The sequence below is a fragment of the Equus przewalskii genome, chromosome 31, assembly GCF_037783145.1.
Source record: "Equus przewalskii isolate Varuska chromosome 31, EquPr2, whole genome shotgun sequence".
Lineage (NCBI taxonomy): Eukaryota > Metazoa > Chordata > Mammalia > Perissodactyla > Equidae > Equus > Equus przewalskii.
In genome coordinates, this window is record NC_091861.1 from 28594015 (window position 1) to 28621870 (window position 27856).

At 59.8% G+C, this 27856-nt stretch overlaps 1 protein-coding gene and 1 long non-coding RNA gene across 8 annotated transcripts; one reads left to right on the forward strand and one right to left on the reverse strand.

The window, feature by feature from the left end:
* The first annotated feature begins 3933 nt into the window (after positions 1 to 3933).
* On the forward strand, positions 3934 to 11622 carry LOC139080671 (uncharacterized). Its single transcript, XR_011535366.1, has 2 exons — positions 3934 to 4501; positions 8466 to 11622. It is a non-coding gene; the product is annotated as an uncharacterized lncRNA (long non-coding RNA).
* Positions 7699 to 27844, reverse strand: TNNI1 (troponin I1, slow skeletal type). 7 transcript variants are annotated; one of them, XM_070602505.1, is made up of 10 exons: positions 23907 to 25341; positions 18979 to 19050; positions 18275 to 18327; positions 14836 to 14872; positions 12365 to 12406; positions 11804 to 11935; positions 11269 to 11358; positions 10008 to 10184; positions 8991 to 9100; positions 7699 to 8025 (listed from the first exon to the last, which is right to left on the reverse strand). In XM_070602505.1, exons 6-9 carry the CDS (start codon positions 11927 to 11929, stop codon positions 8993 to 8995), a joined length of 501 nt encoding a protein of 166 aa, XP_070458606.1. In that variant the 5' UTR covers positions 11930 to 11935; positions 12365 to 12406; positions 14836 to 14872; positions 18275 to 18327; positions 18979 to 19050; positions 23907 to 25341; the 3' UTR covers positions 7699 to 8025; positions 8991 to 8992. The 7 variants fall into 7 exon arrangements, with proteins under 7 accessions (XP_070458606.1, XP_070458607.1, XP_070458609.1 ...); XM_070602506.1 differs by having other exon boundaries at positions 25260 to 25324; XM_070602508.1 differs by lacking the exons at positions 18979 to 19050; positions 23907 to 25341 and adding an exon at positions 26692 to 27844.
* Between the last annotated feature and the right edge of the window lie 12 nt (positions 27845 to 27856).

Genomic DNA, 27856 nt, shown 5'->3' on the forward strand with positions numbered 1-27856 from the left:
CAGGGTTGGTGGTCTGTACTCTGAGGTCCCACAGCAAAGGGCAGCCTGCAAACACACACAGAGCTAGCCTGCTAGGGCCTCTCCTTCTGAAACGTCCCCTCCTCCCGGGAGCCTTCCTTCTTGGCATAGGAGGTAAGGAGTGAGGTTTGAGGAAGGAGTGCTGGATGGGAGCCTGGAGACCTGGCTCTGAGCTCCGTTTCTGCCATTGATAAGCCCTTTGATGGGGAGCCAATCACCTCCGTTTCCTTACCTGTGTCGTGGAAATAATGACATTCTGCCCTGTTTCCCTCCACATCGAGGGGATCAAATGAGCCCACTGTTGAGTATTGGGGACACTGCGGTGAGAGTTGACAAGGCCCCAGAGAGGCCAGAGCCGAGGCCAAGGCAGGACCCTGAGCCACGTGCTTTTCCAGGGAAAGAAGAGAAGGGATGGCAACAATCTGTATCCCGGATTCTCCCACCCAGGCCTGACACTCCCGGGAGCTGCTGCCTCCCTGGGGACCTGGGGAACGTTCTCCGATGGCCCGTTGGTGGTGGCACCACCACAACACAGGAAGAAAAGTACTGCTGGTCATTTGAAACCTGACCTTTCCAGGGACACTCGTGAAGCCAGGGGACAGTCGAACATCTAAAGGTCCAAAATCTACTACCCTCTCTGTGGATATAAAAAGCCAAAAACGTGGAATGTTGGTATGCGGCGACTCTGGAAGTAAGGAAAAGTAAATTACGTGCCTGTCGGTGCCCCCAGAGTCTGCCTGGAGGGCAGGCCGTGTGCGTGGCGCTGTGTCAGTGCGGCAGGTTGCAGGCTGCTGTAACAAAGAGCCACAGACAGGGGCACTTACATGGTGAAATTGATTTTCTCTCAATTCTGGAGGCTCGGAGGCCAACACCAAGCAGTCGGCAGAGCCCTGTTCCTCCACGGGCTCCGCAGGGCATCCTGCTTTGCTCGTTGCAGCTTCTGGGGGTTTTTGGTAGTCCTTGGAGCTCCTTGGCTTGCAAGTGCGTTAGTCCGGTTTCTGCCTTCACGGTCGCGTGGAATTCTCCTTGTGTCTCTGTGTCTGTGTCCAAATTCCCCCTTCTCATAAAGCCCTCAGTCGTCGGAGCAGGGCCCACCCTCGTCCAGTGTGACCTCACTTTAACCTGACTACATCTGCAAAGACCCTATTTCCCGAGAAGTTCACAGGTACCAGGGTTGGGAGTTGAACATATCTTTTTGGTGGGGGGGGGGGGGGGTGGGGGGGGCACATAATTCTACCCACTACGATCAGCAAATGGCTTTGACATTCAATGACACAAAGATGGTGAGGACTCATTCCTGACCTCAAGACACTCCCTCTCCAGCGATGGAGACACACACGTGCTCGTGCACACACACACGTATATTCACAAGCGTACGTGCCCCCAAGCCTCACTCAAGACAGACTGTGATAAAAGCTGAAATTGTGGCATCTGGAGGGATGGACCCTGATAGAGGGATGGAGAAGGAAAGATCTTTCAAGAGGAAAGATGATCTGGGTTCGGCCTTGATGGTCCAGTGGAATTCAATCGTCGGAAAGGCGGTACGGGCATCCAGCTGCAGGACGCAGCATGAACAGACAGGGGCAAAGACGGAAGGTGTTCACGGGGCAGAGAGACAACTCAACAGCCTGAAACGTCAAAGCTGCCACGGCTAAAGGGAAAGGTTGGGGACAGAGATGAGGGACCTTGTGAGTTGTGTTCAGGAGCTGGCCTTTGTCCTGCAAAAACTGTGGATGTTGAAGAACGTGAGAAGGGTTAATGGCCTTTGTGTGGAGAGGCCCTGAGACTCTGGAGGACAACTCTGGAGACCATGTGGCCAGATGTCAGACTGGAAGTGGGGAGACCACCTGGGGGCTATTTTTTTTTAAGAGACATGAAGGGAGCTTGAGCAAGGGCAGCGGGAGGAGGGGGCGGAGAAGGTGTTGGCAAGAACCTTCGAAGGTTGAATGGTCAGGACTGAGCTGGTGACCATGGCAGTGCAGGGGGGTAGATCTAGGGAACTTGCACCTCCCTGGCTTGAGGGGCCAAGCAAACACAGGTGCCGCTGGTGAGGCTGGGATGCAGGAGGAGGAGGGTGATTAGACCACTGGGGTTTCTCAGCCCCAGCATTATGACACTCCGGGGCTGATAATCCTCCGCGGTGGGGGCTGTCTGTGCATTGGGGGACGGCCAGCAGCATCCTTGGTGTCTACTCATTAGAGTCTAAGGTCCCTGAAGACAGCCAGGAGGAGCTGTGAAACAGATGGCTTGACGTTGGGGTGTGGGAGCCCAGGAGACAGCCTTGCCTGTGTTTTTCACGGCACCCAAGGGAGACCAGAGCAGGCAGGAGGTAGGGGCAGTTCATGAGGGCAGGGGGTTGGCGTGCAAGGTGCCCACGTTCTGACTCAGCGAGTGTCTTGTGGGTGTCTTGAGAAGAGGAAGAACATCTCATTCACCTTGGTAACTCCTCGACACTAGGCTGAGTGTAGTCGGTGGCCCAGCACAGGTTTGGAGAGTTGCACTGACTTGCTTTGGGAAGAACAGGAAACCCCGCATAGCCCAAGAAGCCAGTGTAACATGGGAGGCTGGGGTGGGGAGAAGCCGAGGTCAGGAGGTTCTAAGCGTCCGGACCCTTGGCCTCCAGACTCTGGGAAAACCAGGCTATGGGGCATCAGCAGCCCTCCCAGTGGCTGGTGGGAGGGTACGTGGTTCACCCTGGGAAAGGTGAAGTCATTCTTCTCCACTCCGCAGTCGCAGTGGCCGGGAGAGAAAGTCCCGAAGATGAGCAGCAGAAGAGGCTCGTGAATATTCAAAGCAGCGCTGTTTACAGCAGCGAAAGTCTGGAAACCACCCAAATGTCCATCAGCGGGAGAACGGATGAATAAATAATTTGTGTCGTTTCATCACTTCATAGCAGAGAAAATGAGCTGCCGTTCAATGTATCCACAGGGATGCCTTTTACAACCTTCCCCTGGAATGGCGTGAGTGGGAAAAGGCAGAGAGCCTGGGTGCACGTCAGGTTGACAAAAAGATACAAAAGGAAACAGTGTATCTTGTGGGGATTTGTAAACGTGTAGTCAAGTTACACGGAGACAGAGAATCACACTCAGAGAACCCAGGCTCGTGTTCAGCCTGGTGGTGGGGACGGAGAGGGACACATGGGGACTTTCAGAGAACTGACAACACCACAGTTCTCCAAGTGAGTGGTCGGCAGGCGGGCGTTCAGCTGGTAATTCTTCACGCTGTCCGGGCATTAAGAACGGTAATGACGTGCTGGTCACTTCCTCTGGGGAGAGTCCACGGAGACAGGCTTGTCACCCCGGGAAGCCCCTGGTCAAGGGCAGGGTTTCCAAGACTTCCAGCCAGAGGGGAAGGGGTCCCCTCTTCTGCCCTCCCAAAACAGATGTCAGGCCCTGGTATCCCCCACCCCAACCCCGTCTACACCACACATAGGGCAGCCTCTCCTTCTCCAGAGAGGCCAGAGCAGAGACCAGGGGGATCCCCCGCCCCAGAGCCACGGGGGCGGAAGCCACCCGCTGACGCATCCCTTCCACGCCCGTTCCCGTCCCATTCCGTGCGATGAGCCCACACCGAAAGAATCCAGGAGTGGCTCTCTAGCTCCTGGTTTTTACAAACTCATAACATTTTTTTTTAATGTGAATACCGAAATGGTGTCGTCTCTGGTTTATTTTGTGAAGGAAGAACGTTAAAAAACGATTTCTGCCTACTGTCCTCGCACCCCGTGGGTAAAGGGTGATTTAACACTGAAATGATACGAGCAAGGCATGCCCACTTTGACAACCACCGAGGGCCCTTTCGCTGAATGCCTGCAGGGTTTCTGCCCTGCGAGGGGGAGCAGGTGACGCTTGCGTCACAAAGAGCCAACGGGGAGGATGCGTCTGGGGAGGCTGAGCTGAGGGCACAGAGGCATCTGCCAGGCTCCCGGGCAGGCCAGCCGCCAGCTGTGTGCTGCGTGCACGCACAGGCACACACGCCAGGCTCCCCCTTCAGACAGACAGCCACGAGCACTCATGCACGCACGTTCCTCGCCTGGGGCTGCAGGTTGGAACAGCTGCCCAGGCTCCAGGTGAGGCTGTGCTTTCCTCCTGAGCCGACAGCAAAGGGCCAGGCTCGCCCAGCCTGTGCCCACCAGGCAGCAGCCGGTTGTTGGCACTGGAGCCGGGCAGGTGCTGAGCCGGGGCCAGAGGTGGGCCACCTGCTCAGGTTACGGGGCCTCTGCCTCTGGTGGGGAGACCACAACTCGGCCCACATCCAGTTTTCTCAGTAGACCGGAAGTCCAGCGACCTATGCTCCAGCCCGGGTTAGGTCTATGACCTTGAGGAATTCACCGTCCCTCTCAGGGCCGCCAGACGTTGACCGCAGTGCTCTGTGCCAGTGCCACGGGATTATGGGGGCTCACCCTGCTCAGCCTTGACCTCAGGGGAACCCCCAGGCTGGCTTAAGCATCCTGGAAGTGAGAGAACGCTGTCGCCCCTCTGCTCTGGTGAGGGACCCGCAGGCCCACAAGCTTTGGGGATTTTGGGGGAGAGGGCCCCGCTGGGGTCAGAAGAGGAGGCTGCCATCACTGCCAGTCCCCGTGACCTATCCCAGGCTTCGGCAGCTTGGTCACCCACCTGGAACAAAACTGCCCCCCTGGCTGCCCAACCCGGAGCCCTGTGGGGAGTATGACCCACTTCGTGGGGGGCCATTGGGGCTAATGTTTAACTGGCTCCCTCCTTCAGCAGCCGGGCACTTTAGCCCTGAGCGCTGGGCCCGCCCACGGCCCCACTGAGTGGTGGGCTCCAGACAGACATCTCCTGCCCCATGGAGGGAAGAATCTGGCGGGGGGGCGGGCGGGGGATGCTCGGAGACAAGCAGGGCTGGCAGCAGGTGGCACTCTGCCCTGGTGACTCCCACCAAGGAGGGGGAAGCAGCAGGCCCATCTCCTACAGAGGAGAGGGGGAGCTCCCCCAGCCGTTATGTGTCAATTTGTGACAGATATCCCCAAAGAGGCCCCCAGCCGCCTCCCCAGTCCCGGTCCCACTGCTGGAGGGGCACCTCCCTTTGCTCATTTGGGTCTCGTTTGCGTCTCCTTTGAATGTTTCCCCCTTTGGTGGAGGTATTGAGACTCCCCTGACCCCCAGCAGTGTCCCTTCTGGAAAGCGGCTGGTCTGGAATGTGGTTCCGCTGAGGCAAGTATGATCCCAGAACAGGGCCACCCCAAAGGCAGGTTGATCCGGGTTCCAGATTCTAGTCTGCACCATCAAACCCTGTAAGTTAGGGTGAATTACTTAACCTCTCTGGGCCCCCATTTCCTCATCTGTGAATCTGAGATAACAGTATCTATTTCTTTGGGTTTTGTGGGAATGTAATGATGAAATTCTGAGTAAGCGTTTAGCATAGTATATACAGTTATTATTATTATTCAAATAGTGGCTTAGAGTGTGGACTCTAGTAGACTGCCTGGGTTAAGTCCTGGCCCCCCCCATTTACTGGCTGTGTGACCATGGGAAGGCAGCAACCTCTCTGTGCCTTGGTTTCCTCATCTATAAAACGGGAATGGGAACCTTTCTCTTAGGGTTGTTGAGTGAATGCTCCACATGAATTGATGTGCTGGCATGTAGCTGCTGGGCCAGAAGCCAGAAGCAGGAGCTGTGATACAGAGGGCCCCGCTCCAGCTCTGCTCTCCTGGGCCCAGCCCGGGGGGGTGCTAGCCCTCCTTGGGGAGGGGGTCTGGATGTGATCACGACTCTCAGATACTCGCCTCCCACTCAGCCCTGTCCAGGGCTACAGCTAAGCCATCAGCCCCTCCCAGAGTGCCCTCCCCCCAGGGAGCCCCAGGACGTCCCCTCCCTCAGCCACTCAGCTGTCTGGACCTTCCTCTCTGCTCCTGCCGCTTCCTCGCAGGAGAGGGGTTCAGTCTAGTCCTGCCCGGAAGCAGGAGGGACCGGATGACCTCCAGGAGGCTCCAGATGGGCCTGTGGCTCTTCCCAGAGGGCCGCGGCCTTGGGTGTGTCGGGCCCAGCCTCCTCCTCCCACGGGGCTCTCTGCACCCTGCTGTTTGTTTTGAGTCAGACCTGGGCCTGGCCTCCCCTGGTTGTAGGGCAGGGTGAGACCCCAGTCTGCCAGGGCCCTGGGTTAATGGTTGACTGGCAGGCTGAGATTTGGCTTTGGAATCTGGGGCCAGACTCTCCCAAAGGGCTGCGGAGAGGCAGAGCCAGGAGACCGTGCCGTGGCCACAGGCGAGCCTCGAGGAGCCCTGGGAGGCAGGGGAGGGTGGGTTTCTGTGGCTGCCTGGGCACCCATCCTCTGTGGCACAGATCGGCCCCATCAGGTTCTCCAGCTTCGTGTCGGCGGGGCGGGGGGGGAGAATGGGTGTGTCCGAGCCCAAGGGTTTCTGCGTGTGCTCAGAGCTGTGCTCTTTGCACGACTTCATCCGCCTGTCTGCCCACTGAGCTGTTTGCAGCGAGAACCCTGGGCCGAGGGCTGCCCGCCCCCCCAACACATCCCAGGTGCTGGTGCCCCCAGGGGCTGTAGGCCCAGCAGCCTGGGGCCAGACCCCACCCAGGGAGCAGCTGGCCCTGCACTTTGCACCCAGTTTCTGGTATTTATGGCAGACAATACACCGGGAGCAGAGGGCAGAGCGGGGGATCTCAGGCAGGCGGAAGGGATCTTCTCAGACAGCTTGGCCTCGCCCAGGACCAGTGCCAGGCGGTCAAAGAGCCAAAGGGCCCCAGGCCTGGGACCAGCCACCTCCTTTGGGTTAGCTCTGGAGTCGCCATGACACTGCCCTGAAAGCCAGGCCCCACTCTGACCCAGAGCTCTCGTCTCTGCTCTGTAGGAGCCGCTGTCGTCAGTGTGTGTGGGGGGCAGTGGGTGCAGAGGGAGGCTGCCCCATTCCACCCCAGCAGCTTGCACCCCTCACTGGACTTTGGGTCCAGGTATCAGTGGGATGGAGAAAGGACCCGACCTAGAGGACAGACCACTGGCTGCCCCACCTCGGGGAAAGGATCTGTCCTGGAGGAGATCACCAGTCCAAGATTGTGAGGGGAAACCAAGTGGGAAGAGGGTGGATGAAGGTGGACTGAGCAGGGTCCGGGACAGATGAGCCCCAGGACAGGTGAGCCCCGAGACAGGTGAGCCCCAGGACAGGTGAGCCCCCAGACAAGTGAGCCCCAGGACAGGTGAGCCCCCAGACAGGTGAGCCCAGGGGCCAGAGATGAGGAAGGGAGCCACCTGGTGGCCAGGCTCAAAACTGCATGGTGTCCCTCCTGGCTGGACCAGGGCCCACGCTGAGCCGGCAGGACCAGGTGAGGTGTTGAGAGAGCCCTGACCTCAGCCCAGAGCAGCTGGAGCATCCAGCGGGCACCAGGCAGAGGCAGTCCAGGTTTGTGGAGGAAGGGGACCGTGAAATCAGGCAGGGCACGGGGCTCGGAACCGAGAGGCCCCTCTTGGCTGGCATTGGGATGGGGCTGAGCTGTTTCAGGGGTCAGGGCTTGGGTGAGCTGAGCATCCTGGGTGGAGGGGGCTGCTGTGTGATGTCACTTGGCAGAGGGTCCCAGGGGGACCTTAGCAGCAGCTGCCAAATCCTCAGCCCTCCATTCCGACCCCGGGCACCTGACTGGAGCCCAGCACAGCCCTGTGTTCCCAGCCTCCCTGCCTCCCTTTTCCTCCCAGAGCTCACGGCCAGAGCTACAGAAATGACCAGGACACTGGGTTTTTAATGGGGGGCCGTGATGCCTGCGTACACTCTACATGGCACAGCAGCGGTGGAGGGAGGCAGCCCCGGGCTGGAGAGAAGGGGCTGCGCACCTCCTCCTCGTCGGCGTGGCCTCACCCGGGCTGTGGGGTGAGGGCTTCAGACACGGCTGTCTCTCCTCGCGAGTGTCTGTTTAATCCCGGTTCCAGAGGAGGGCAGTCAGGCTGGAGGGGAGAGGGGGCAGCAGGGCGTGATGCAGAGAGGCGGGTGAGTCGGGTTGGAGGAAGGAGCGTGCAGCCGGAGCCCAGAGCACAGTGCAGCAAGCCCGCCTGTAGCGACAGAACAGAGGCCATCAGTTCCTGGAGACCTGTGTGTGGTTCATGACTCCAACTTAATGTGAAGCACATACAGTCCCCCGATTCTCACCCCAGCCACCCTGGGCTGGTCCTTCGTCCCCAGGGGCTCCCAGGAAGCCTCAGCTTCTCACCGGGGGCCCCAGGCTCCCTCCCCTGCCCCCAGCCCTCCCACTGCTCCTCCACCCTGGGCTCCTCCAGGGCTGGCTGATGCCCACTGCTGCGCCTTTCTGCTCCATCAGCCTTCGGACAAGCCCTTCCTCTGCATCTGCTAACATCGGCCCATCACCTCCTGGGAGAGCTCCCTCCTGGGAGCCTTCTCTGACGGGCTATCTGGCAGACCTCAGCCCCTGCACCTCCCCTCCGCACTCCCAGAAGGGTTCAAGGGGGCCTAACTTTGCCGCTTTCTCCGGCAGTTTCCTCGGAGAGCAGGTGGTCTTCACTTCTCTGAATGGACCCCCACCGGGAGCAGGGACTGTGCATGCTGGATGGTTCCCAGGACATCTCCAGGAGGTATCTCAAAGAGCCTAGGCTTCCAGCACGTCAGAGCTGGGGGCCCTCAGGGTCATCTAATCTAGCAGTCCTCAGACTCGTGCATGGAGTCACCTGGAGGACTGGCCCCAGCCCAGCGTTCCCAGTCCAGGTGGCCTGGGGTGGGGCCACATCACCCATACTGCGGGTCCCAGGACCACACTTGGAGAACCACCGACCTGATACAACCCCCAGCTTCACAGATGAGAGGGAGAAAAAGTGTCCCAGAGCAGAAGTGAACCGTGTGCATAGTCTCAGGGTGGAACCAGGACTGAGCCCACAAGGCCGACCCTGGTCTCTGCTCCTCTCCCTGCACCGCCCTGGACCCGGCCCTCCCGCCCTGTTATCCTTGTCCTGCTATCCTTCAGGCTCCTGCCGGCCCCAAGAAGAGGGAGCTGGTCTCTGGGTACCTCTACTGCGTGGTGGGAGACTTGGCGGCGTCAAACATCTTCTTCCGGCCTTCCATCCCAGACATGGCCTCCACGTTCTTCCTCCAGTCGCCCACCTCCACGGGCCGCTCCTGTGGGCAGGCCCCACACACAGAGACTTAGCCCGCCAGGTGCCACCGGGGCCCTCCAAGCACAAGAGAAACCGGGTGATTGGAAATCCCGCCCCCTCTGCCCGGCCGGTGGGGCCCTGGGACGCCGTTGGACAGGTGCAAGCAGGTCAAGCTGAGGCTCCAGGGGAAGACGGAAGCTGTGTCGGGTGGGAGCTCTGGGATGTTGTGGCGAGGGTTACGGGGTCAGCTCCCACCCCAATGGACCACGGCCCAACCTGGCCTCCAGGCCCCACGCTGCCCTCCTGGTGTGGTGCTCAGCAGCTGAAGGCCACCTCTTCCAAGAAGCCTTCCTCCTTCTAACTTCGCTCATTTTCCATGTCACCAGCATGCTGCCTGGCCCATCTCTCTTTACGAGGCTCCCTGGGCCAGAGACCCTGTCCTTTGTCCCTGTCCCTCATGGGGCCGTTGGTTCTGGGTCTGTGTGCCCGGAGCCCAGCCAGCTTTGCGTGGTTCACTGCTGAGGGCTGACTGAACCAGCTCTCTGATTTCTGTGCTGTGTGTCCTGCGACCACACTGACCTGCCGCCTTTCCCCACCAGGAACAGAGGGCATTGTCCACCCGTCACCCTAAATCTCTGGTTCTCTTCACTCTGGGTGCATGGTTTCTACTCTATTCCTCAGTCTGCCTTTGTGTCCCCGTTTCCTCCTCAGTCTGGGAGCAGCCTGAAGAGAAGGAAGCAAGTCTTCTTTCTCCCAAGACAGAATGATAAGACTGTAGCACTGCTCTCCCAGAGGGTTCTAGAATGTTCTAGCAGCCTGGCCGGCCTCCCCCAACAGGAGCTCCTGGGCCAGCCCGAGGCTACGTGAACGGGTAACAGGTGAAGGCTGATGGGACGAGGGGCGAAAGGTTGTGAGCAGGGGGTCCCCACCTTCTCCGTGTCCTCTTTCTTCACCGACTTCAGGTTGGCCCGGAGGTCCATGGACACCTTGTGCTTGGAGCCCAGCAGGGCCCGGAGCATGGCGTCAGCCGAGACGCGGACCCGGCGCAGCGGCGGGCGCTTGAATTTCCCGCGGAGGTCCAGCACCTTCAGCTTCAGGTCCTTAATCTGCAGGCGAGGAGGAGCGAGGGCTCGTGGAGAGGGAGCAGCCGTGGGCCACCAACTTCTGGGGCTCCAGCCAGAGCTGCACCCCGAGACCTCCAGCCTTCAGGCCAGACCCTCCTGGACACTCAGACCCACCCATCAGTTTGCAAATAGCCACCGAACGTTTGTTGATAAATGACTGAGCGAGCAAGTGGACGGACAGAGCCCACTAGCCGTCTCTGTTGTGACAGCCCCACAGCGGGCAGCAGGAAGCCCTGTCTGGAGTGTGGGGCTGCTCCCCCTTCATCCCGCAGCCTCATTCCTGCTTCTAATGCGTCCTCCCCCAGCTCCCCAAGGGTGTGGCCTCAGGCCAGCAGGGTGGTCCTGGAACCCCAGGGGGAATTTCCAGGGGATGAGCTCTGGAGGGAATTCTGGGGAGACTATTGATGGCCATTCCTGATGAGAAGTGGGAAGGAGGCAAGTGGCTTCTGGTCCCTCCCGGCCTCCTCGTTTTTGCACAAGTGTCCAGAAGTAGCCGACCCCAGCAGCAGGAGCGCTGCCCTTTTACTCTCTGCCACACCCCACTGGAGCAGAGTCTGGACGGAGCTAGTGCCTGCCACCCCACATCCAGGGAGCGCTGAGCACAGGAGTGGGGATCAGAGACCAGCGCCAGTCCCAGGACCAGTACTGTGTGACCGGGGCTGAGTGTCTCAGCCTCTCTGAACCTCAGTGTCTTCATGGGTAAGGTGCAGGTGATAGCACCTACTTCATCCACAGGTGTGTGGGGAGGATCAAAGGCACGTGAGAGCCGTTCGCAAGGGGAGGGTGTTACTAACAGGCTCAGGATTGTTCATGTGGGAGAACACAGAGGGCGGCTTCTCTTAGACTGCAGAGCCCGCCTGCCAGGTTGGGAGCAAGCTTCTGCCTTTCACCCACGTGATTATCCTCTCTCTGCCCGGCTCCAGCCCTGTGGGGTCCCTGTGGGCTGGAGTGGGGGGAACCAGAGCTTCCTGCTAAGGGGCCACTTCCCAGACCCTGCAGAAGGAGGGGGCCCTGGCCCACAGCGTCCGCATCCACGCCCCGCCAGCCCAGCCTCCTCCGGGCTCACCTCCCTGGTGTTGTGGAGGCATTTGGCCTCGATGTCGTATCTCTCCTCATCCACCACCTCCACCTTGGCGTGCAGCTCCCGGCACAGGTCCTGGGGGAGCAGGACACGTCAGGCAGGGATGGAGAAGAGGGTGGGGAGCCCCCCAGCCTGCAGCCTCCCTTTTCTGCCCCCCGAGTCCAGAACCCCTGGCCCTCTCCCCAGCCGTGAAGAACCGACAGACCCCTTTGCTCTGAGCAGGAGCCCATAGTTTTCCTTTCGAAGTACGCTTGTTTTCTTTAAATAACATAAGTTAATTGCAGGCATTTTGAAAGTTATGTCTTAAGCAACAATAATAAAATCAGGACCCGCACTGTGGCACTGGTAAGAGTCGCACTCCTGGCTGGGCCCCACCCCGAGCAAGTCCCTCCCCCGCTGCGGCTCCCCTCTGGCACCTGTGCCAGGGGCTCTGACGGCCCCGCCTCCCAGCAGGGGGAATCCAGACTCCTGCCACCCGGTCCCTGGGGACACCCACGGGGCCCCCACCTGAGAGGCTCACCTGCAGGGCGCTGAGGGACAGGCCGCGGGTCTGCAGCGTGGGGATGCGCTCGGCCAGGTAGCGGGCCTTCTCGGCCTCCCGCTCCTCGTGCTCCTGCTCCCAGCACTCCTTGGCCTTGGCCAGCATCAGGCTCTGACAGGGCAGCACCGGACGGAGCTGCTGAGCCGGTGGTCCGGAGCCCTCGAATGCCCCCCAGCCCTGAACCCTCGCACCAGGGAGGCTGTCTCTCTCTCTTTCCTTCCTGTGACTCGTTCCTCATCTGTTTTGGCCCACAGAGCCCCAAAGACAGAAACTCTTACAAAGATGAGGGGGGGTCCCTCTGCTCCACCAGCGCCGCCTCCCCAAAGCCGCTTGCTGCCTCCTCTCGGGACTCCACGGTGCCAGGTGTCACCCACTGACCACTGGGCTCCGGGCAGCAGCCACGCTCCTCTGCCCAGTCAATATCTTTGCTCTGGCCTCCTTCCTTGTCGCCCTGCCACGACCCTCCACAGCTCTCGGAGTCTGCCCTGCGTCCCCTTTGCCTCCCGCTGGGCATCCCACAGAGCCGGCACCCCCTCTCACCTTCAGCAGGAGTTTTCGGGAGGCGGTGATCTTTGGTTTCCTCTGAGGGCGAGAAGAGGGGGGAGATGAGTGAGGCAGAGGCCGCAGACCTTAAAATCTGGTCCTCGCCGGGACGAGCGCCACCCTGTTCACCATCATTACCCAGAATCCCCACCTCAGGGCCCTTGAAAGCTCATCTCTGTGCTTTAAGCCCTCAGATTCAAGGAGCGCTGTCGTCAGCTACCTTGACCTGGGGGCTGAGGCCCCGCTTCCCATTCTGGTTCTGCTACTGATGGAACCCCGCAAGACCTGTGTGGGTCACACGGCCTCGATGGGACCTCCATCCCCATCTGCAAATAGGATGGTAGACCCACCTTGCTTAGCTCACAGCTTTACAGACAGATGACATTGTGGACGAGCAAATCCTTGGAAAAGCGTGCAAGAGTGAGTGTTTCAGCCCTCTGGATGGTAGCATACCAATACCTTGGTCACCTGTCATGTCCTAAATAAGCTGTGAATTTCCTAAGAATGTCTCTTTTTAGACATCAAAACTTTTTTTCATGTCAACACCATCCATATAAATCTTTCCCAGATGTGAAAGCACTGTTTTCTTATTAAAGATGCTAGATGTACTGTTGCCAACTAGATATGTTGTAATCAGCCTTAGCCCCCTGGCACTGTCCCCTGAGGGGCGGTGAAGGTCAGGAGGGCTATCCGACCCCTAACTAAGGAGACTGATGCCTTCCGTGCCCCGCTGTCTCCTCTTGGCCGTAGGGCGGGCGTCACTCTCCTTGCGACAGACAAGCACCTGCTGCTTCTGTGCCGAGGCCGGGAGAGCACAGCTCCCATCTGTCACTCGTGTGCGGAAAGTGAGGCCATCAGGCTTTGAGTGGGTGGCACTCGTGGGAGAAAATGAGTGAGCCTCCATGTTGGGAACGCACGCTTCTCATCTGACCCTTCGGAGTGGTTCGTTTGCCTTTTCCTCCCCAAAACCCGAGGTTTTTGCTACATTTCAGATTAGTGCGGTTGCAGGAGAAATGGCCTGTGCTACTGTCATTACCACCCATGGCCTGCACACTGCAATGTGCCGTGGCCCGTGTTTCACTGCAGTGTCCTCTCCCCACCACTTGGTGAGCTTGTGGGTCACCTGGTGTGACTGTCAAGCAGCGGGGTCTCACTTTAACACAAGCCTCAGCAAAATTCAGAAACTCACACAGCTACTGAAGAATGGTCTATTTGATTCTCATCGAGAATCTCCATCAGTCTGCTCATTCCCATCCGTGCCCGCCCCGAGTCACAGCCCTGTCCCTGTGGGCCCCATCCCTGGGCTGTGCACAGGCTGCGTTCTCAGCAGCGGGAATACGTTTGGACTGTAGCAGGGTCAGGGTCGTCTAAGCCCTCAGGGGAGCAGGAGACACCTCTTTGCTCCTCCCTCCGTGTTCAGTCATGGGGCAGGGGTGGAACAACCCAATGACGACCCCCCTTACCCTTCACACATGGCTTTGCCCAGGATGGGCTCTGCAAGGGACAAGGTGGCCCCCAGGGCTGATGAGCTCTCGGAGTGGGTGAGGGGGAACTTGCCTCGTGCTGAGTGAGGGCGTAGAATAAGGAATGGGTGCAGAGTGACACCCAGCTCAGCTGCGCGCCCAGCCCCTGGACCCGCTTCCAGTGACATCGTGCACTCGGCACCAACTCCCTGGACCCTCAAAAGACCCATGTCCAGAATCTTCACCCAGCATTTCTATTCTCCTGGAAGTTTGCTCAGCAGCCCCCTCCCTGGGCCTTGACCTGAGCTCCCTCCTCTCCTCAAATGTCCACCCCACCTTGACCAGTCTGAAGGCTTAACCAGGACAGAACTGCCCTGAGTCCCACTTACCTCACTTCAGGTGTCCGTCACAGGAGGCACAGGGGGAGAGAGGAGAAGACAGAGTGAGGATGAACGATGCGTGTCATACGTGCAGCAGCAGAACCACGGGACAGGTTGGGGGCGGGGTGTGGGGCAGTGCACCAGAAAGAAATCGGGCATCGGGCAGGGCCCAGTTCAAGGGTTCCAGCGGAACAGAATAAAACCCAGCGGCCCTTGAGCGAGTGGAGGTTCTCATGGGAGGTACCAGCCACTGTAAGTTGGGAGGAGTGATGGAAGGTCAGGGAAGCCTGGCACTAGGGTTCCAGCGATGTGAGAGCATCCATCCTGGGCTCATGGGTACATTCTGGAAGCTTTGATCATCTATTGGGCCTGTGTTAATGGTGCATGCGATGCATTCGATCAGTGCAGACAGACAAACTCTGCACCGGGCCAAGAGATCGTCCCCTGGCAACACGGGGCCTGAGTTCTGCTGGAGGCTGGGAGGACGCATGGCCACCCTGGGCCTGGAGCTCAGCCTGTTCCATTTTGGGACCTGCCGTCCTGGGGAACTGCGTCAGGGGTGGGATGGACGGTGCCTCTAACGTGGGGCTGAAATCTGCAGCCCAGGAGCTGGACAGGGGACTACTTACACTTCCGGCATGGTGGCAGCTGGCAGACAGCACCTGGGGGCACAAAGGAGTTGTTAAGGAGGCAAAGTTACAACTCCCACTGCTAGCCCTCCGCCGGGGCCTGGGGGCTGTGTGGGCCGTCCAGCCCAGGAGAGAGTCGGACAGCGGGAAGAAGAGAGCAGACCCAGCGGATTCCAGCCGGTCAGGACGGGATAAACACTTGTCCATTCATCCTTTTTTTTTTTTTCCTCATTCACTTGTCCGTTTACTCATTCACTCACAAGAGAGAGAAATCTTATAAAAGCAAAGAAACAATATAAGAATGGAAAGTGGCTGGGCCGGGCAGGTGTGAGGGCAAGGATGTCCAGACTGCAGCCCACAGGCCAGATCCGGCCCCCTGTCTTTCTGCTCAAAAGATTATAAAACGAAGAATATGGGACAGAACCTTATGTGGCCTGCAAAGCCAAAATATCTCCTCTCGGGTTCTTTCCGGGAAAAGTTTGCCCACCCCTGCAGGGAACAGAACGGCGACCGTGGAAAATACGTTTGGAAAGTGAGGGTGGAGCTCGCTCCCGGGGCCTTGAACAACAGGCTGAGTTTGGACCTGGTCCTGTGGACGATGGGTGGTCACTGAAGGTCTCAGAGAGGGGAAGGACTGGAAGGCTGATAGTGCAGAGAGAAGGTGGACCCCAGGTAGCCGCCGTGGGCACGACTCCAGGAGGCGCCCTTCACACTCTGTGCAGTGTAGTGCTGCTCAGGGGGCCCCATTAAACACAAGGTGGCTGCAGCCCTGGGTAGCGCAGTGGGGGGCGCCTGCCTGGAAGGGTGGAGCCGGGAGGCCAGCAACGGTGAGTTCTGATCTTCCCTGACCCTCTCCAGGCCGGCTCTCCACTCTGCAAAATGAGGGCTTAGACACGTTGCTGTCCACCTAACACGTAAGTCTTGAACCTTTTATTCAAACCAAATTTCACTTGGAAGCAAAACAAATTCCATCTATAGGAGCATGCAGCACTGGTTGAAGGGGCTGAGGACGGGGCAGTGGAGCTCAGTTTGACACCCCCCGACTGGGTGACCCTGGAGCCCCTTTAGCCCCGACAGTTGGGGGCCCAGGCAGAGGAGGGGGTCCTTGAGGCTGCAGAGGATGACCCACAGCCAGACCTGGCCCTCCATCTTGCCTGGGCCCTGACAAAGTGCATTCCATGGAGGCGGACGGGGATTGTGCAAAGGAGGAGAGGAAGGGGGGAACACAGGGGCGGGAGGAGGTGTCCAGGCACGACAGGAACCCCGGGCGGGTATGAAGGGAGGGATGGGGGACACCAGCGAATATGGGGTGGGGGGCAAGGAATGCAGAGTCAGGGTTCAGGTTGGGTCCAAGAACCTGGTGTGGAGTGGAGGAGGGCAGAAAAGCTTGCAAAGTGGCCGCCAGGAATTTCACAGCAGTGCCACCTCTGGCCTCGGCCTTCATTCTCTCCTTTCCCCTTGTGCCCATGAAGCATCCCCCGCGACCCCCAGCCCACCAGCGGGCTTGGCGGCCTCTCCTGAGTCTTTCATCAGGGAGCCTGCTGGGCCTCCGTCTCTGCCTCCGCCTCCAGGAGAGAGCGGGGCCGGGTGGAGGTGGGGAGAGGGAGTGTGACCCCAGAGTCTCAGCTGTCAGCCTGGGGCACGGAGGGAGGGGGAGGGGCCAATCCACGAATGCCCGAGATGCTTGGCTGAAATTAGATTTTATCTCCAGCTGTTTATGTTGAGGGCTCCGCTCCTCTGAAGATGCTGAGGACGTCCAGAAAAAACACTATCTGGAGAAGAAGCACCCCCAGGTCCACCGGTCCATCCTCATTGCCCTCCCACAATGCCAGTCCCCAGAGGGCCCCAGGTCTCAGCCCAGGTCTCCTCTCTGTTTCCCCAGATGCGCGTCCCCCTTGCTGGGCATTTGGCTGCGTTCACACCCGCCTCGGAGTGCCCACCCGCACCAGTGTGGGGCCCTACCTGCTCGGGCCAGTCCAGGCGTCCTGCCAAGCTCCAGGGCCAGCCCCCAGCCCGCCCCACTGACAAATGCCAGGCCCAGGGGTCCCAGCCTGTGCGCTGACACCCACCAGACAGGACCCCTTGACAGGACCTGATAAGAAGTCAGGATGTAGATAGCAGCCCGGGCAGAGCCAGCATTCCAGCTCTCCCACAAGCAGCCAGCAAGGGGAGAGTTAGAAACCCCGCCTTCGGAGGGAGGAAGCAGAGTGTGGCGGTGGTGGCCTCGAGCTGGGCCTTCCCTTCCCTGAGGCCCGTGGGGCAGAACAGAATATCAGCTAGATTGGAGGATTCAGGCCATGTGTGAGCTTGCCTGTGTGTGTGTGTGTGTGTGTGTGTGTGTGCGAGTGATTGTGTGTGCAAGGAAAAGAACTGATGTCCTTGCACACCTGGTCACCAGGGACACGAATTTCTAGTCAGGCTCACATTCTTCTCCCTGGACCTTGGACCCCAGTTCAAGGGCATCCCGGTCCTCCTTGACTGACCACTGACGAGGGTCTTAGTCCCCAGCCTGTGGCCGCAGCCACCACACAGCCCTATCTTGAGCTCTGAGCAGGAGAGCCTCCTCTCAGAGCTGCTGGAGGACCAGTTCCCAAATCTGGCGGCAGGTGCAGCCTGCAGCCCCCACCTCATGTATAGACCCCAAAACCCCACCCCCCACCCCAGCCGCGGCTCCCCTTGGAGAAGCCGCCCTCGCTTGTGTGTTCGCAGACCCTCAGGCTCCGGCTCCCGGTGCTGGCACCCTCTGCCTCCCCCAGGGGCCCCGACCCACTCCGTCCACTCCTCAGAGCCAGGAGTCGGGGAGAGGGGTTGGCCCCTTGCCCAGCAGGGCTGGCAGTCTGCCTGCCCCTGCTCCCATCCTACTGTTAGTAGGATGGGCAAAGGGAGCTGTGCATGTTCCTCGAAGACAAAGAGGCAAGAGGGTGCCTCGGTCAGCAGGGGCCCGGTGGAGCTTCTTGGTTCCCGGGACCCTGCACGCGGAGCCCCTTCCTTCTCTTCCTCTGCGGGCGTTGCTCACTTTCACTGCTCACCAGGCTCTTTCTAAGCTTTGAATGCAGCCCCGCAGCCCCACTCTCCCATCCCCAATGCCACCCCCTTCCCCCGGTACCCCCTCCCTCCTGGACCGGCCGGCTGGGCGGCCCCCCGTGAAGGTACAACCCTGGGGCTCCTCGGGGTGACGTGGTGGAAACTTCTGCTCGGGGCTCTCAGCCTCCAAATGGTCAGAGGAGGCTCCCGCTGCAGCAACAGGAGCAGCAGGAGAGCTGCCCTCCCACAGGGCCAAACGCGCGTCTGAGGACCTTCCCACCAACAAACCCGATTATACAGCCCAGGAATGTTCTCTTCCCTCTCCAAGCCCTCGCCGCCTCCCGAGACCCAAGCCCCAGGGTCCCCGTCTGGACTCAGCCTGGACGGGCAGCGCCAGGAGCAGACACTTACCGCGGTCAGTGTCCCTGAGCTGGGCCGGCCGGTGGCTCGCAGTTGACTGTGGGCTGTAAGGGGCAGAGCAGAGGGGGGACTATGAAAACCACGGCCAGCGGCAACTGGCCGGTAAAAATAGAACAGACGGCTGCCCCTCCCCCGGTCCGTCCCCCACCCCCGCCCACCACGCACAGAGCCGAACCACAGCAGGACACGACCCTAACCCCATGGGCTTGAAGATGCATGTGTAAGCTGCTCAGGAATACACACAAACCCTGTGCACAGAGGCCACCAACTGAGTACAACCAGTACCCACCTAGGGAGATGCTGGCTGAAGAAAGGGAGACGATGAGCAGCCAGACCAGATGGGCACTGAGCAGCCCCGGGGCCGAGCAGGGGCATGAGGGAGAGCAAGGGGCCCAGGGGGCCAGCAGGGGCTGGGGAAGGGAACCCCACATCTTTACAAGGGAATGCGGACATCAGGCCTCCAGCCCACGCTCCAAAAGCCTAAGAGGACCAGAGACGCCTGCACTTGCATGTGATGTGAACAGAGCTGCTGGCAGACTCCAGGGAGCATCCTGGAGCTGAGCTGAGGAGCAGCAGTGGGGCCCACCTCAGGGAGGTCTGAGGGTCTCCAGGCGGGTGTCCAGGGAGCTAGGTTCCCCAGCTTCCAAATGGCCCCCTACGTGCCACGCCTGGCCCCCCTGGGGAGACTAACTCACCTCCTCCCTGAGCCCTGTCCCTCGTCTCAGCCAGCAGAATCCGGGGGGCTGGGCCGTGCCGGCTGCACCTGTCTATGGGGTATTTTTAGGATGGTTGGTGAACACATAATACCCCATAGTCAGGGAAAGACAATGCCTGCTATGTTAATCCCATGGCTATTATTGTCTGTTGTCTCCTGGGCCGGGGTCCCAGGCTGTGGCAGGACAAGCCGGGCACTGACCCCTCGGGGAGGCCAGGAAAGGCCTGGCAAGCAGCAGGAGGTCAGGCAGCAACACCCCACTCCCCGCCGGGTCGGAGAGAGAACTGGTGGACGGGACGTCCCGAGGAGACGCAGCCACAGTGCCACGGGGTGGGGAGGCCACCACCGTCCTGGGGCCCAACAGCAGTGGTTCTAACCTGGCCCAGGTCAGGGTGACATTGGGAAGCGTCCATGCAGGAAGGATGCCAGGGAGAATGGACAGGGTCTGGGAAGCTATGGGGGTCTGAGCACAGGATTCCAAGGGGAGGGGCTGGGATGGAAAATGAAGGCAGCGGCCCAGGAGCAGCTGGGGCCGAGAGGGACCGGGGGCTGGAAGGTGAGTCTGCTGGGGTTTATGACATGAGCTTATCATGTTTATAATTTATACAATTACCTTCTCACCAGACCTTAATATGCACAAAAACCATGAATTGTCTGCGTGGATTAGAAAGGAAAACGCAGAACAGACTGACAAAGTAAACAGCAGAAGGGGGTCAACACAACCTAAGAAACAGGCACTCGGATGTTCACAGGAAGACACAGCCGGCCTGGTCTCCACAGGACTCTAGGAATCACGACTTGGGTGTTACTCATCCTCAGGCCCTGTTGGGACAGCGTGGGGCTGGTCTCCCTCGTCTCAGGTCCCAGCGTCCCGACTCCGTCCACACCATCCCACCACGCCATGTGGGCTCCAGCGGTCAGCCGTCCACCCTCTGACCGGCCGGCCGCCCAGCTGCGGTGGGAAGGGATGGCCTTGCCCTCGGCTTCTCTCCTGCCGTCTGCTCAGAGATGGCCTTCGGAAACGAGACTGCTGTGCCGTGTTGTCCTTGCCCCCGCCCCAGCCTCCCTCTGCGGGTGCGGTGGGTGCTGAGGCTGCCGGAGTCCATCTGCCGGCCTGGCGATCTCTGGCTGCAGGCCGCCCACACCAGGGGGAGGACCACTGCCCATGGCGGTCACAGCCCAAGTCCCCGCTCTCTGCCCTGGCCAAGACACCTCTGCAGCCTTTCTCCTGCCCTCCTTGTTCACAGTTGTCCTGCAAAAAGGTGACCCCCTTCTCAGTGCAGACCTGCCCAGAGGCCTGGTCCCCCACCCCCATTCCTGCAGAGTGGGGACAGCTGTCCCGGGAGCTATGAGGCTAAGTCTGGCCCCGCTGCTCACCCAGCCAAGGAGGAACCTCCCCAGACACAGCCGGAAACAGTGCTCGTGGCCCTGCCAGAGCCCCCAGCAGAGCTACCTGCGGTGGGCTGAACAATGGCCCCCTAAAGACGTCATGGAAATGTGAATGTTACCTTATGCGGCCAAAGGGACTTTGCAAATGGGATTAATTTAGGGCGCCCGGGATGGGGAGAGCATCATGGAGATGGGGAATTGTCCATGTGGGCCCCTCGAACCACATGGGTCCTTGTGAGACTGAGGCACAAGGGTTAGGGTCAGCAGGGGGAGATGTGGTGGAGGAAGCAGAGGCCAGAGAGGAGAGAGGATGCTTTGGTTTGGGGACGGAGGAAGGGACCACGAGCCAAGGAATGCAGGTGGCCTTTAGGAGCTGGAGAAGGCAAGCACACGGAGGGAAGCAGCCTGGCCCCGCCTTGTCTGTCGGCCCAATGGGACCGATTGTGGATTTCTGGCCTCCAGAACTCTAAGGTAACAAGTCTGTGTTGTTTTGAATCACTACGTCCGTGGGATTTGTTACGGCAGCAAGAGAGAAGACAAAGCCACTCCTGAGCACCTGGCTGGGCCCTGGGCCTCCGTGGTCCAGGCTGCACGTGGGGCCAGTGGGGAGAACGCCAGGCCTGGGAGGCTCACAAGAAGAACCAGGCCGGGGCCAGCGTCCTCAGGCCTGGCAACCCCGAGGCACATCTCCACACGTCCCGGCCTTCCCTAAAGCCAGCTCTGGTCTTGCCCAGAGGATCGCAGAACATCAGAGCTGGAAGACTGTCCGGTCCGATCATTGTGCCCACAGGGAAACTGAGGCACAGAGAGCAAGGCTTCATGGTGGCTGGGCTGGATCTCCTAACCCCCAGCCCGGGGCTCCTGTCATGCTGCCCCTAATGTCACTTCTGTAATCCTAACTCAGCCCAATTCTGTCCTGGCACCTCCTTTTAACCCTAACGTGACCCTGCTCCTGCCTTTAACCCTAACAGATCCCGTGGCCCCAAGGAGCCCTGGACGAGAACAGGAAAGTGCGCCCCCTCCCCGTGGGTGCAGCCCCACAGGTGGACGGAGCCCCCTCCCCGCCTGCTCCGTGGTTCTCGTTGGGTGAACGATCCACATACCACGCCTGGCAGACCTCGCCCGGACCCGCTGGAACTTTCTTTGTCTAGCTGTCTCTTCTCTCACTTGGTTCCTGAGGCAGCCCCCGCCCACTTGTCACCCATTCTGCACACAATTTCGTGGGAGATGCTAAAACTTCCCTTGTTCCTATGCCTAAGCCAGCTCCCTCCCCGACGCCTGCTCCACACCGAATGGGGGAGCCTGGCCTTGTTCCCCACCCCCCCACCTGGCATGAGCCCTGCCTTCACGCAGGCCTTCGAGAGTCTACATTTAGGGTCCTTGTGGGTAGCCCAGCTGCACAGCGTCCTCTCTCAACCACAGCTTCCTCCTTCGTGAACTGGGTTGGTGGCGTGCAGTGACTGAGGTGAACCTGGCTTCCACCGGGACCCTCCTCCTGGGGACAAGGGGGGTGGCCTTCCTGTAGCCTCTGTTTAAAGTCCAAAGAGAGTCTGAGGCAGCCTTGAGCAGAAGCTGGGCCGTGTGGTCCGTGCCCTCTCAGATCTCCTGTGACTCCCCAGCTCAGTGGAAAATGCCAGAAGGAGAACCCTCGCCAGGAGGAGGAGGACTGAGAGCCAGGGCTCGCCAGATCCAGGGAGAAAGGGGCTTCCAGCCTCTGGTCCCTCTGGCTTCCAGTGTCAGCTGGACCAGGAAGGAAGTGTCGGGCCAGAGGAGCTAAGCCTTGTGAGGCCGTGTGGGCTGTGAGTCAGGGCCCCAGCCCCTCGGTGGCCGACACCTGTCATCCCGGCTGCCCTGGAATTGCCCGGGAAGCAGAGGAGCCCGAATTAGCAAGTGACAAGGCTCAGCCTTCCCGCCCAGCACTCTGGGCCAGCGCCCCGTGACAGCCAGCGCCACGAGCCCCCCATGCCTCCTCCACCCCGTGTCACCATCTTAAGCCCATCGGGTGATGCAGGGCCGGGTTTCCAGCAGCTCAGTCCTGGGAGGAGGTGAGGCAGGGGGCGGAGGGGGCTGGAGCAGAAGAAATAAAGAAGGGAAAGTAGACGTCCCCCCATTTCCTGCCACAAACCGGCCTCACTGCCGAGGCCTGAGCATCAGAGACACAGTGCAGCACAGCAAGTCACACTCGACCCTGCACTCCCTGGTGACGGTCCCCCCGGGGAGCTCAAGCAGCTCGGACCCTCTGAGCCTCCGCGTCCTCGTCTGTAAGATGGGGTGATGGCGGCGCTGCCTCAGTGGGTGCTGGGGGGTTAACTGAGTCACGCGCATAAAAGGCTTTAAGCAAATGCTTCACAAATGTGGGCTCGGGTGTTCTCTGAAGCCTCTGACCGACCTGGGAAGCGGCTCGCCGAGGCCCTGGGCACCCGGCCTCTGTGCTCCTGAACCAGCCCTCCCGCTGACGCCTGGACAGGGCGAGTGCTCCGTCCATAGGGACCAGCCCCGATTGTCTGCGTGAGTTTATCTTCCAGCAACACGCGGCTTCCTGGGAATTTGGAGTGACCAGCGTGGGGCCCCAAAGCCCCATATCATTCCTTTCAACATTAAAAGCCATAAGGGATGCTTTCAAGTGCGGGTTCCCCATTGACCTGATTGTGAGGGGTTTGGCTCCACGGCAACAGACGGTATCGGCCCTTTTTCAGGGCTTAGATGCCGTGAGGAGGAGGCCCTGCTGTCCTCTCCAGGGAGGCCTGCGTGGGGCCGGTGATGGGTGAATGGTGGTGACGTCGGGTTCGGGGAGCCTGGGAGAGGCACAGCAGGGAGAGGAGGCAAGGGCAGGGCTCCCAGCGGGCTCCACGCTGCTGGGGCCTGGGCTTCAGTTCAACTATGGCCTTTCTCATATTCGTGTAAGCCCTGCACCTTCCAGACCCCACTATCCCACCTCACCCGCCACCCCCTGCCCGAATCTTTGCTTCCCCTCTCCCTTGAGCTGCCTTCTCCTCCAGCTCAGGGTTGCCCATCCTGAGCCCCGCCCCCCAGCTCCTCTGCTAGCTCCCCTATCAGCCTGGTGCATCGGTGGAGGAAGGGGACCACCCCACTGTCACCCCAGGTCCCTCTGTGCCGCCGGCCAAGCCCTCCCAGCCAAGAGCCTGGGCTTGGCTGGGCCTTGACGGGTCCCCGAAAGACAGGCTGATTCTCCAGAAATTCCATAATAAGCAGGCGGGGTTTGGAGCCGACCCTGTGGGGCTGGGGGATGTGGGGGACTGGAGAACGAGCTAGCAAATCAGGGGTGGACCCCACCCTAGAAATGAGCTCTTTTCAAACTGGCACGTGAGCAGTCAGCAGGGCTGGAGCTGGAACACCAGCTCGCTGTGTCTCTCCCAATTCCGCCTCACCCCCCAGCCCCGCAATGTACCCCAGGCCCTTGTCTCCTGCTCAGCTCCCGGCTCGCCTGCGCTGCCACCCTGGCCACCGAGCCTATTTGCTGCCTTGAAGCCCAGACCTCGTGGGCGCCCGCTTCTGCACCTTTGAGCTCGCAGGTTTCCAAAGCAGAGCTGTTCCTCCATGTTGCTCTCCCCTAGTTGATGCTTCCAGGCCCTGCAGGAAGTCACCTCCTCCAGGAGGCCTTCCCAGATTCCACACATCCCTCCGGGCACAGGACTTCCTCTCTGTGCCGCTCACTTGGTTCTAGGCCTTGCATCGCCTCTCTGAGGTCCACGGGTTCCCCTCCCTCCCAGAAAGCTGTCTCTGGGGTCAGGCGATGGGGCTTCTGCTCTCTGTCTGTCCCCTCGGGACACAGCCTGGCATGCAGCAGAGCAGGTGTCTGCTGGTCCAGTGGCTTCAGCCTTTATGGTTCATCAGAACCCCTGCAGGGCTTGGTGAAAGAGCGATCCTGGGCCCCACCCCAGAGTCTCTGCATCAGCAGGTCTGGGGGGCACCCGGACATCTGCGTCTCTAACAGGTTCCCGGGTGACGCTGAGGCTGCTGTTCTGGGGACCCCACTTGAAGAACCACTGTTGTACTAAACCAGGTAGGAAAAGGCGCCCCTGGGGCAGACACAGCCCTTTGGGGGAGTGTCTTGACTTCCGCCTGTGTCATCTCTCAGCAGGGCCCCTGGGTTGGGCATAAAGCCAAGGACTGCCAGGACCCACCCCTGTCATTGCCCCCAAGCTCCAGACTCGGAGAACTCTGGTGGTCCCAAACACCTGCCATCCATTCATTCCTTTGTTCGTTCAGCCGCACCCGGGGTCCCAGACGCTGAGCCAGGCTATGGGGATATGACAGTGAGCTCGGACCTTGTCCCCGCTGCAGCCCAGGCCGGGCGGACGGTCCTGGACCCCCGGACACAGCCCCTCACGTTTGCTGAGCCTCTCGCTGCTTTTCCACTGTTCCTCCCTCCCCTGCTGCAGATGGTGAGGGACAGAAATCATTTTCTTCTTTGTCAGAGGGATGAGCTTCGTCCCGGGGCGGAGGGGGGCGGATGTCAGTGGGGGCAGGGTCCCAGCCTGCTGTCCTTCCCGGGTGCCGAGTGTGTGTCCCGCCCGGGCCGCCCCAGCATCAGACCCGTGTGCACCGCGTGTTCGACACGCTCGTCCAGGCCTCTGCAAGTCCTCGTCACTCAAGGGCCCCAACCCGAACCCCGACTGCCCCTCCCCCCTGCTCCTCCTTCTGTGCATCACGCACAGAAATGGCACGGCCACACCCGGAGCCCACCAGAAACCCCAGGGTCATCCCGTCCTCCCCTGCCTCGCTTCCACGGTCTGGTGGGCACCAAGTTCTGTCCTATCCCCATTTGGGATCTTCTGTCCTGTGGTCTCAGGCCACTGCGTTTTGCCGACTTGCTTGCCACCCCTCCAGGATCCCCATGGCTGCCTGTACCGTCTCCCTAAAGTAAGAAGATGGTCATGTTGCCTCCATGCACCTCAGGATGAAACACAGGCCCTACTCAAAGGGTCAAGCCGACGCCCTTTGTGACCTCACAGCTCCTGGCTTCCACACTCCCTTCCCTCAGGCTTCACGGAGCTGCTAGAAGCTCCCGGAGCGGGTGGAGGCTTCTCAGAGGCTCAGAGGCCCTTCTCTCTCACCCGACCCCCGATGAGCTGCCTCCTACACTCCTACAAATCTTGGTGGAGCATTGTCTCCTCCAGGAAGCCCACCTTGACTGTACTGGGAGCCATCCTCCAGGCTCCACAGCCCCTGTGGGTCCCTCTTTTGCTGCACATAACCCACAACATTGGAGTCCTCTCTCTCCTAGTTTCGAGAAACTTGAGTGTTGACGCCAGGTCTTACTCATTTCATGTCCTCGGTGGCTGGCACAGTGCCTGACACCAATAGGCGATCAATAAATGCTCACTGGACAAATGAATGGACAAATGAACGACACAGAGAGGAGTCTTCTGACCAAAGACAGTGGCGGAAACTGCCTGTAGGGCTCAGGGGGGACACTTGCTTGTCCCTGGGGCCCTGAAATAAGGCCGGGGAGCTCCCGGCTGAGGGGTAGGAAAGCGTCGTGTTCAAGTTCTTGGCACCCAGGGGCCCCCGGGGACAGGCAGCCACAGCCGCCCACTGACCTCGCCGCGGGGGCTGACCGGCTCTCCCGCCCGCGATGTGCTCAGACATACATAAAAACAACAGCTGGGCAGCTGGGCCTTTGTTGGTGTTAAACTTAGCCCCTCGGAGGTCACCCTGAACCATGACACCCCCTCTACCCCATGTCCAAGCTGGGGCCGGGCAGATGCCAACACAGACAGAGGGCCTTGACGGTGCCAACCCAGAGGGCCTTGACGCCTGGCCAACGCCCAGCCTCCCTGCCACCTCCCCCCACCACCGGCTCCACTTCTCTCCGAGCCCCAACCCCCCGCAGCCTGCAGCCCTCTCTCTCCATCGCTCTCACACTCCTGCCCCTGCTCCAGGGCTGCGCTCCAGGAGCCTTGGGGAGGAAGCGGCCAGGAAGGGGCCTTCGCCATCGGCGGTTCCAAGGAAGTTCCTCCAAGACCCCGGCCAGGGTGAGAAAACTCTCCAAAACTCCGAGGCTGGGCTGAACCTCCTCCTGAGCGTAGGGATTCCGGGGACCCTGCCCCTTCCACACTGGGGCAGAGGGTGGGCAGCCTGCTGACTCCTCTCTCACAAGAAAGAGGGGGCCCCTCCTCCATGTCCTCCTCAGTGTAGGCTCCAAGCCCAAGGTCTCTTCTCTCCTTGTTGGAGGAGTCACCTGCCTGAGGGTTCGCAACCCCACGTCGTGCCTCCACCTGCTCACTGTGGGGCTGCAGGGGACCCCGGACTCCAGACTCACAGCCACACCCAGACTTACCATAACGGCTGGAGCAGAGGTGGGAAACCAACCAGGGTGTGTGTGGGAGTGAAATTCATTAATCCTCCGGGACAGTGGGAGACAGACGTGGCGCCAGGCTTGGTGAGGCCGCCCCTTCTGTTCCCGGTTCGGCCGTCCCGTGCATGTCTGTGGCGGCGCTTTGCAAAACAGGCTCCGCCAACCCTCGAGGGTATGTTGCTGGCCTTGTCCACATTGTTGGCCTTTGCCCTGATGGGGCAGAGACAGCGGTGGGTAGAGCTGCTGGTGCGAAGCAGGGACCGAGGAGCCCAGACGGTGCTGGCCGCCGTGTCCCTGCCCCCCGCCCTCTCAGCGGGGCAGCCGGTTTTACTGCAGTGCCCTCGGCGATGCGGGAAGAAGCGTGAAGTGCGTTGTACTGAATACGGCAGGTGCACACCCCGCGCGGCTGCCGGGTCTCAACGCAGAAGGAAGGCGCACTTGGTGCCGCTCACGTGGCACGTCATTTCCACTTGAAAGAGGGAGAGATTAAAAAACTGTGGTTGGTTGGACTTGAATATTGGTAGATGTTTTCTCCAAAATGAACCAAACGGGCGTGTCGCTTCAAGGAAAACAGCAGAGAGTACTTGTTGTCAGTTATAAAATTCAAGCTTTGGGGCCGGCCTGTGGCTGAGTGGTTAAGTTTGTGCGCTCCGCTTCCACGGCCCAGGGTTTTGCTGGTTCAGATCCTGGGTGTGGACATGGCACTGTTCATCAGGCCATGCTACGGTGGCGTCCCATATAGCAGAACCAGAAGGACCCACAAATAAAGATATACAACTACTTACTCGGGGGCTTTGAGGAGGAGAAGAAGAGAAAAAGAAGATTGGCAACAGTTGTTAGCTCAGGTGCCAATCTTTAAAAAAAACGAGAAAGTAAAATAACACCAAGAAAAAAAATCAACTTTTATAAAATATCAAGCTTTTAAGTGAAAACTCAAATCTTGGAGAATTCATATCCACCTTTGGGAGCTTCATCGTTTTGCATGTTGCAAAAGTCTCCGTACGCAGATGCCCCAATACGTGATAAGGTCGGCGGTGATAATAAAGAACCTGATTTTTAGAAATCATTGAATGAGGTAGGAAATGTGTTAACATTTGGAAGATCCATACGACTCAGGGCACCAATATTTTCCAAATGCCCAAGGTGC

What these genes read in the sequence shown, in the direction of transcription:
- TNNI1 (XM_070602508.1), bottom strand. Translation starts at nt 11,929, where the DNA reads ATGCTGGCCAAGGCCAAGGAGTGCTGGGAGCAGGAGCACGAGGAGCGG. An exon ending in TGTCCCTCAGCGCCCTGCAG is followed by an intron (nt 11,359 to 11,803) that starts GTGAGCCTCTCA and finishes CTGCTCCCCCAG; the next exon opens with GACCTGTGCCGGGAGCTGCA. An exon ending in GCCTCCACAACACCAGGGAG is followed by an intron (nt 10,185 to 11,268) that starts GTGAGCCCGGAG and finishes CCTCGCCTGCAG; the next exon opens with ATTAAGGACCTGAAGCTGAA.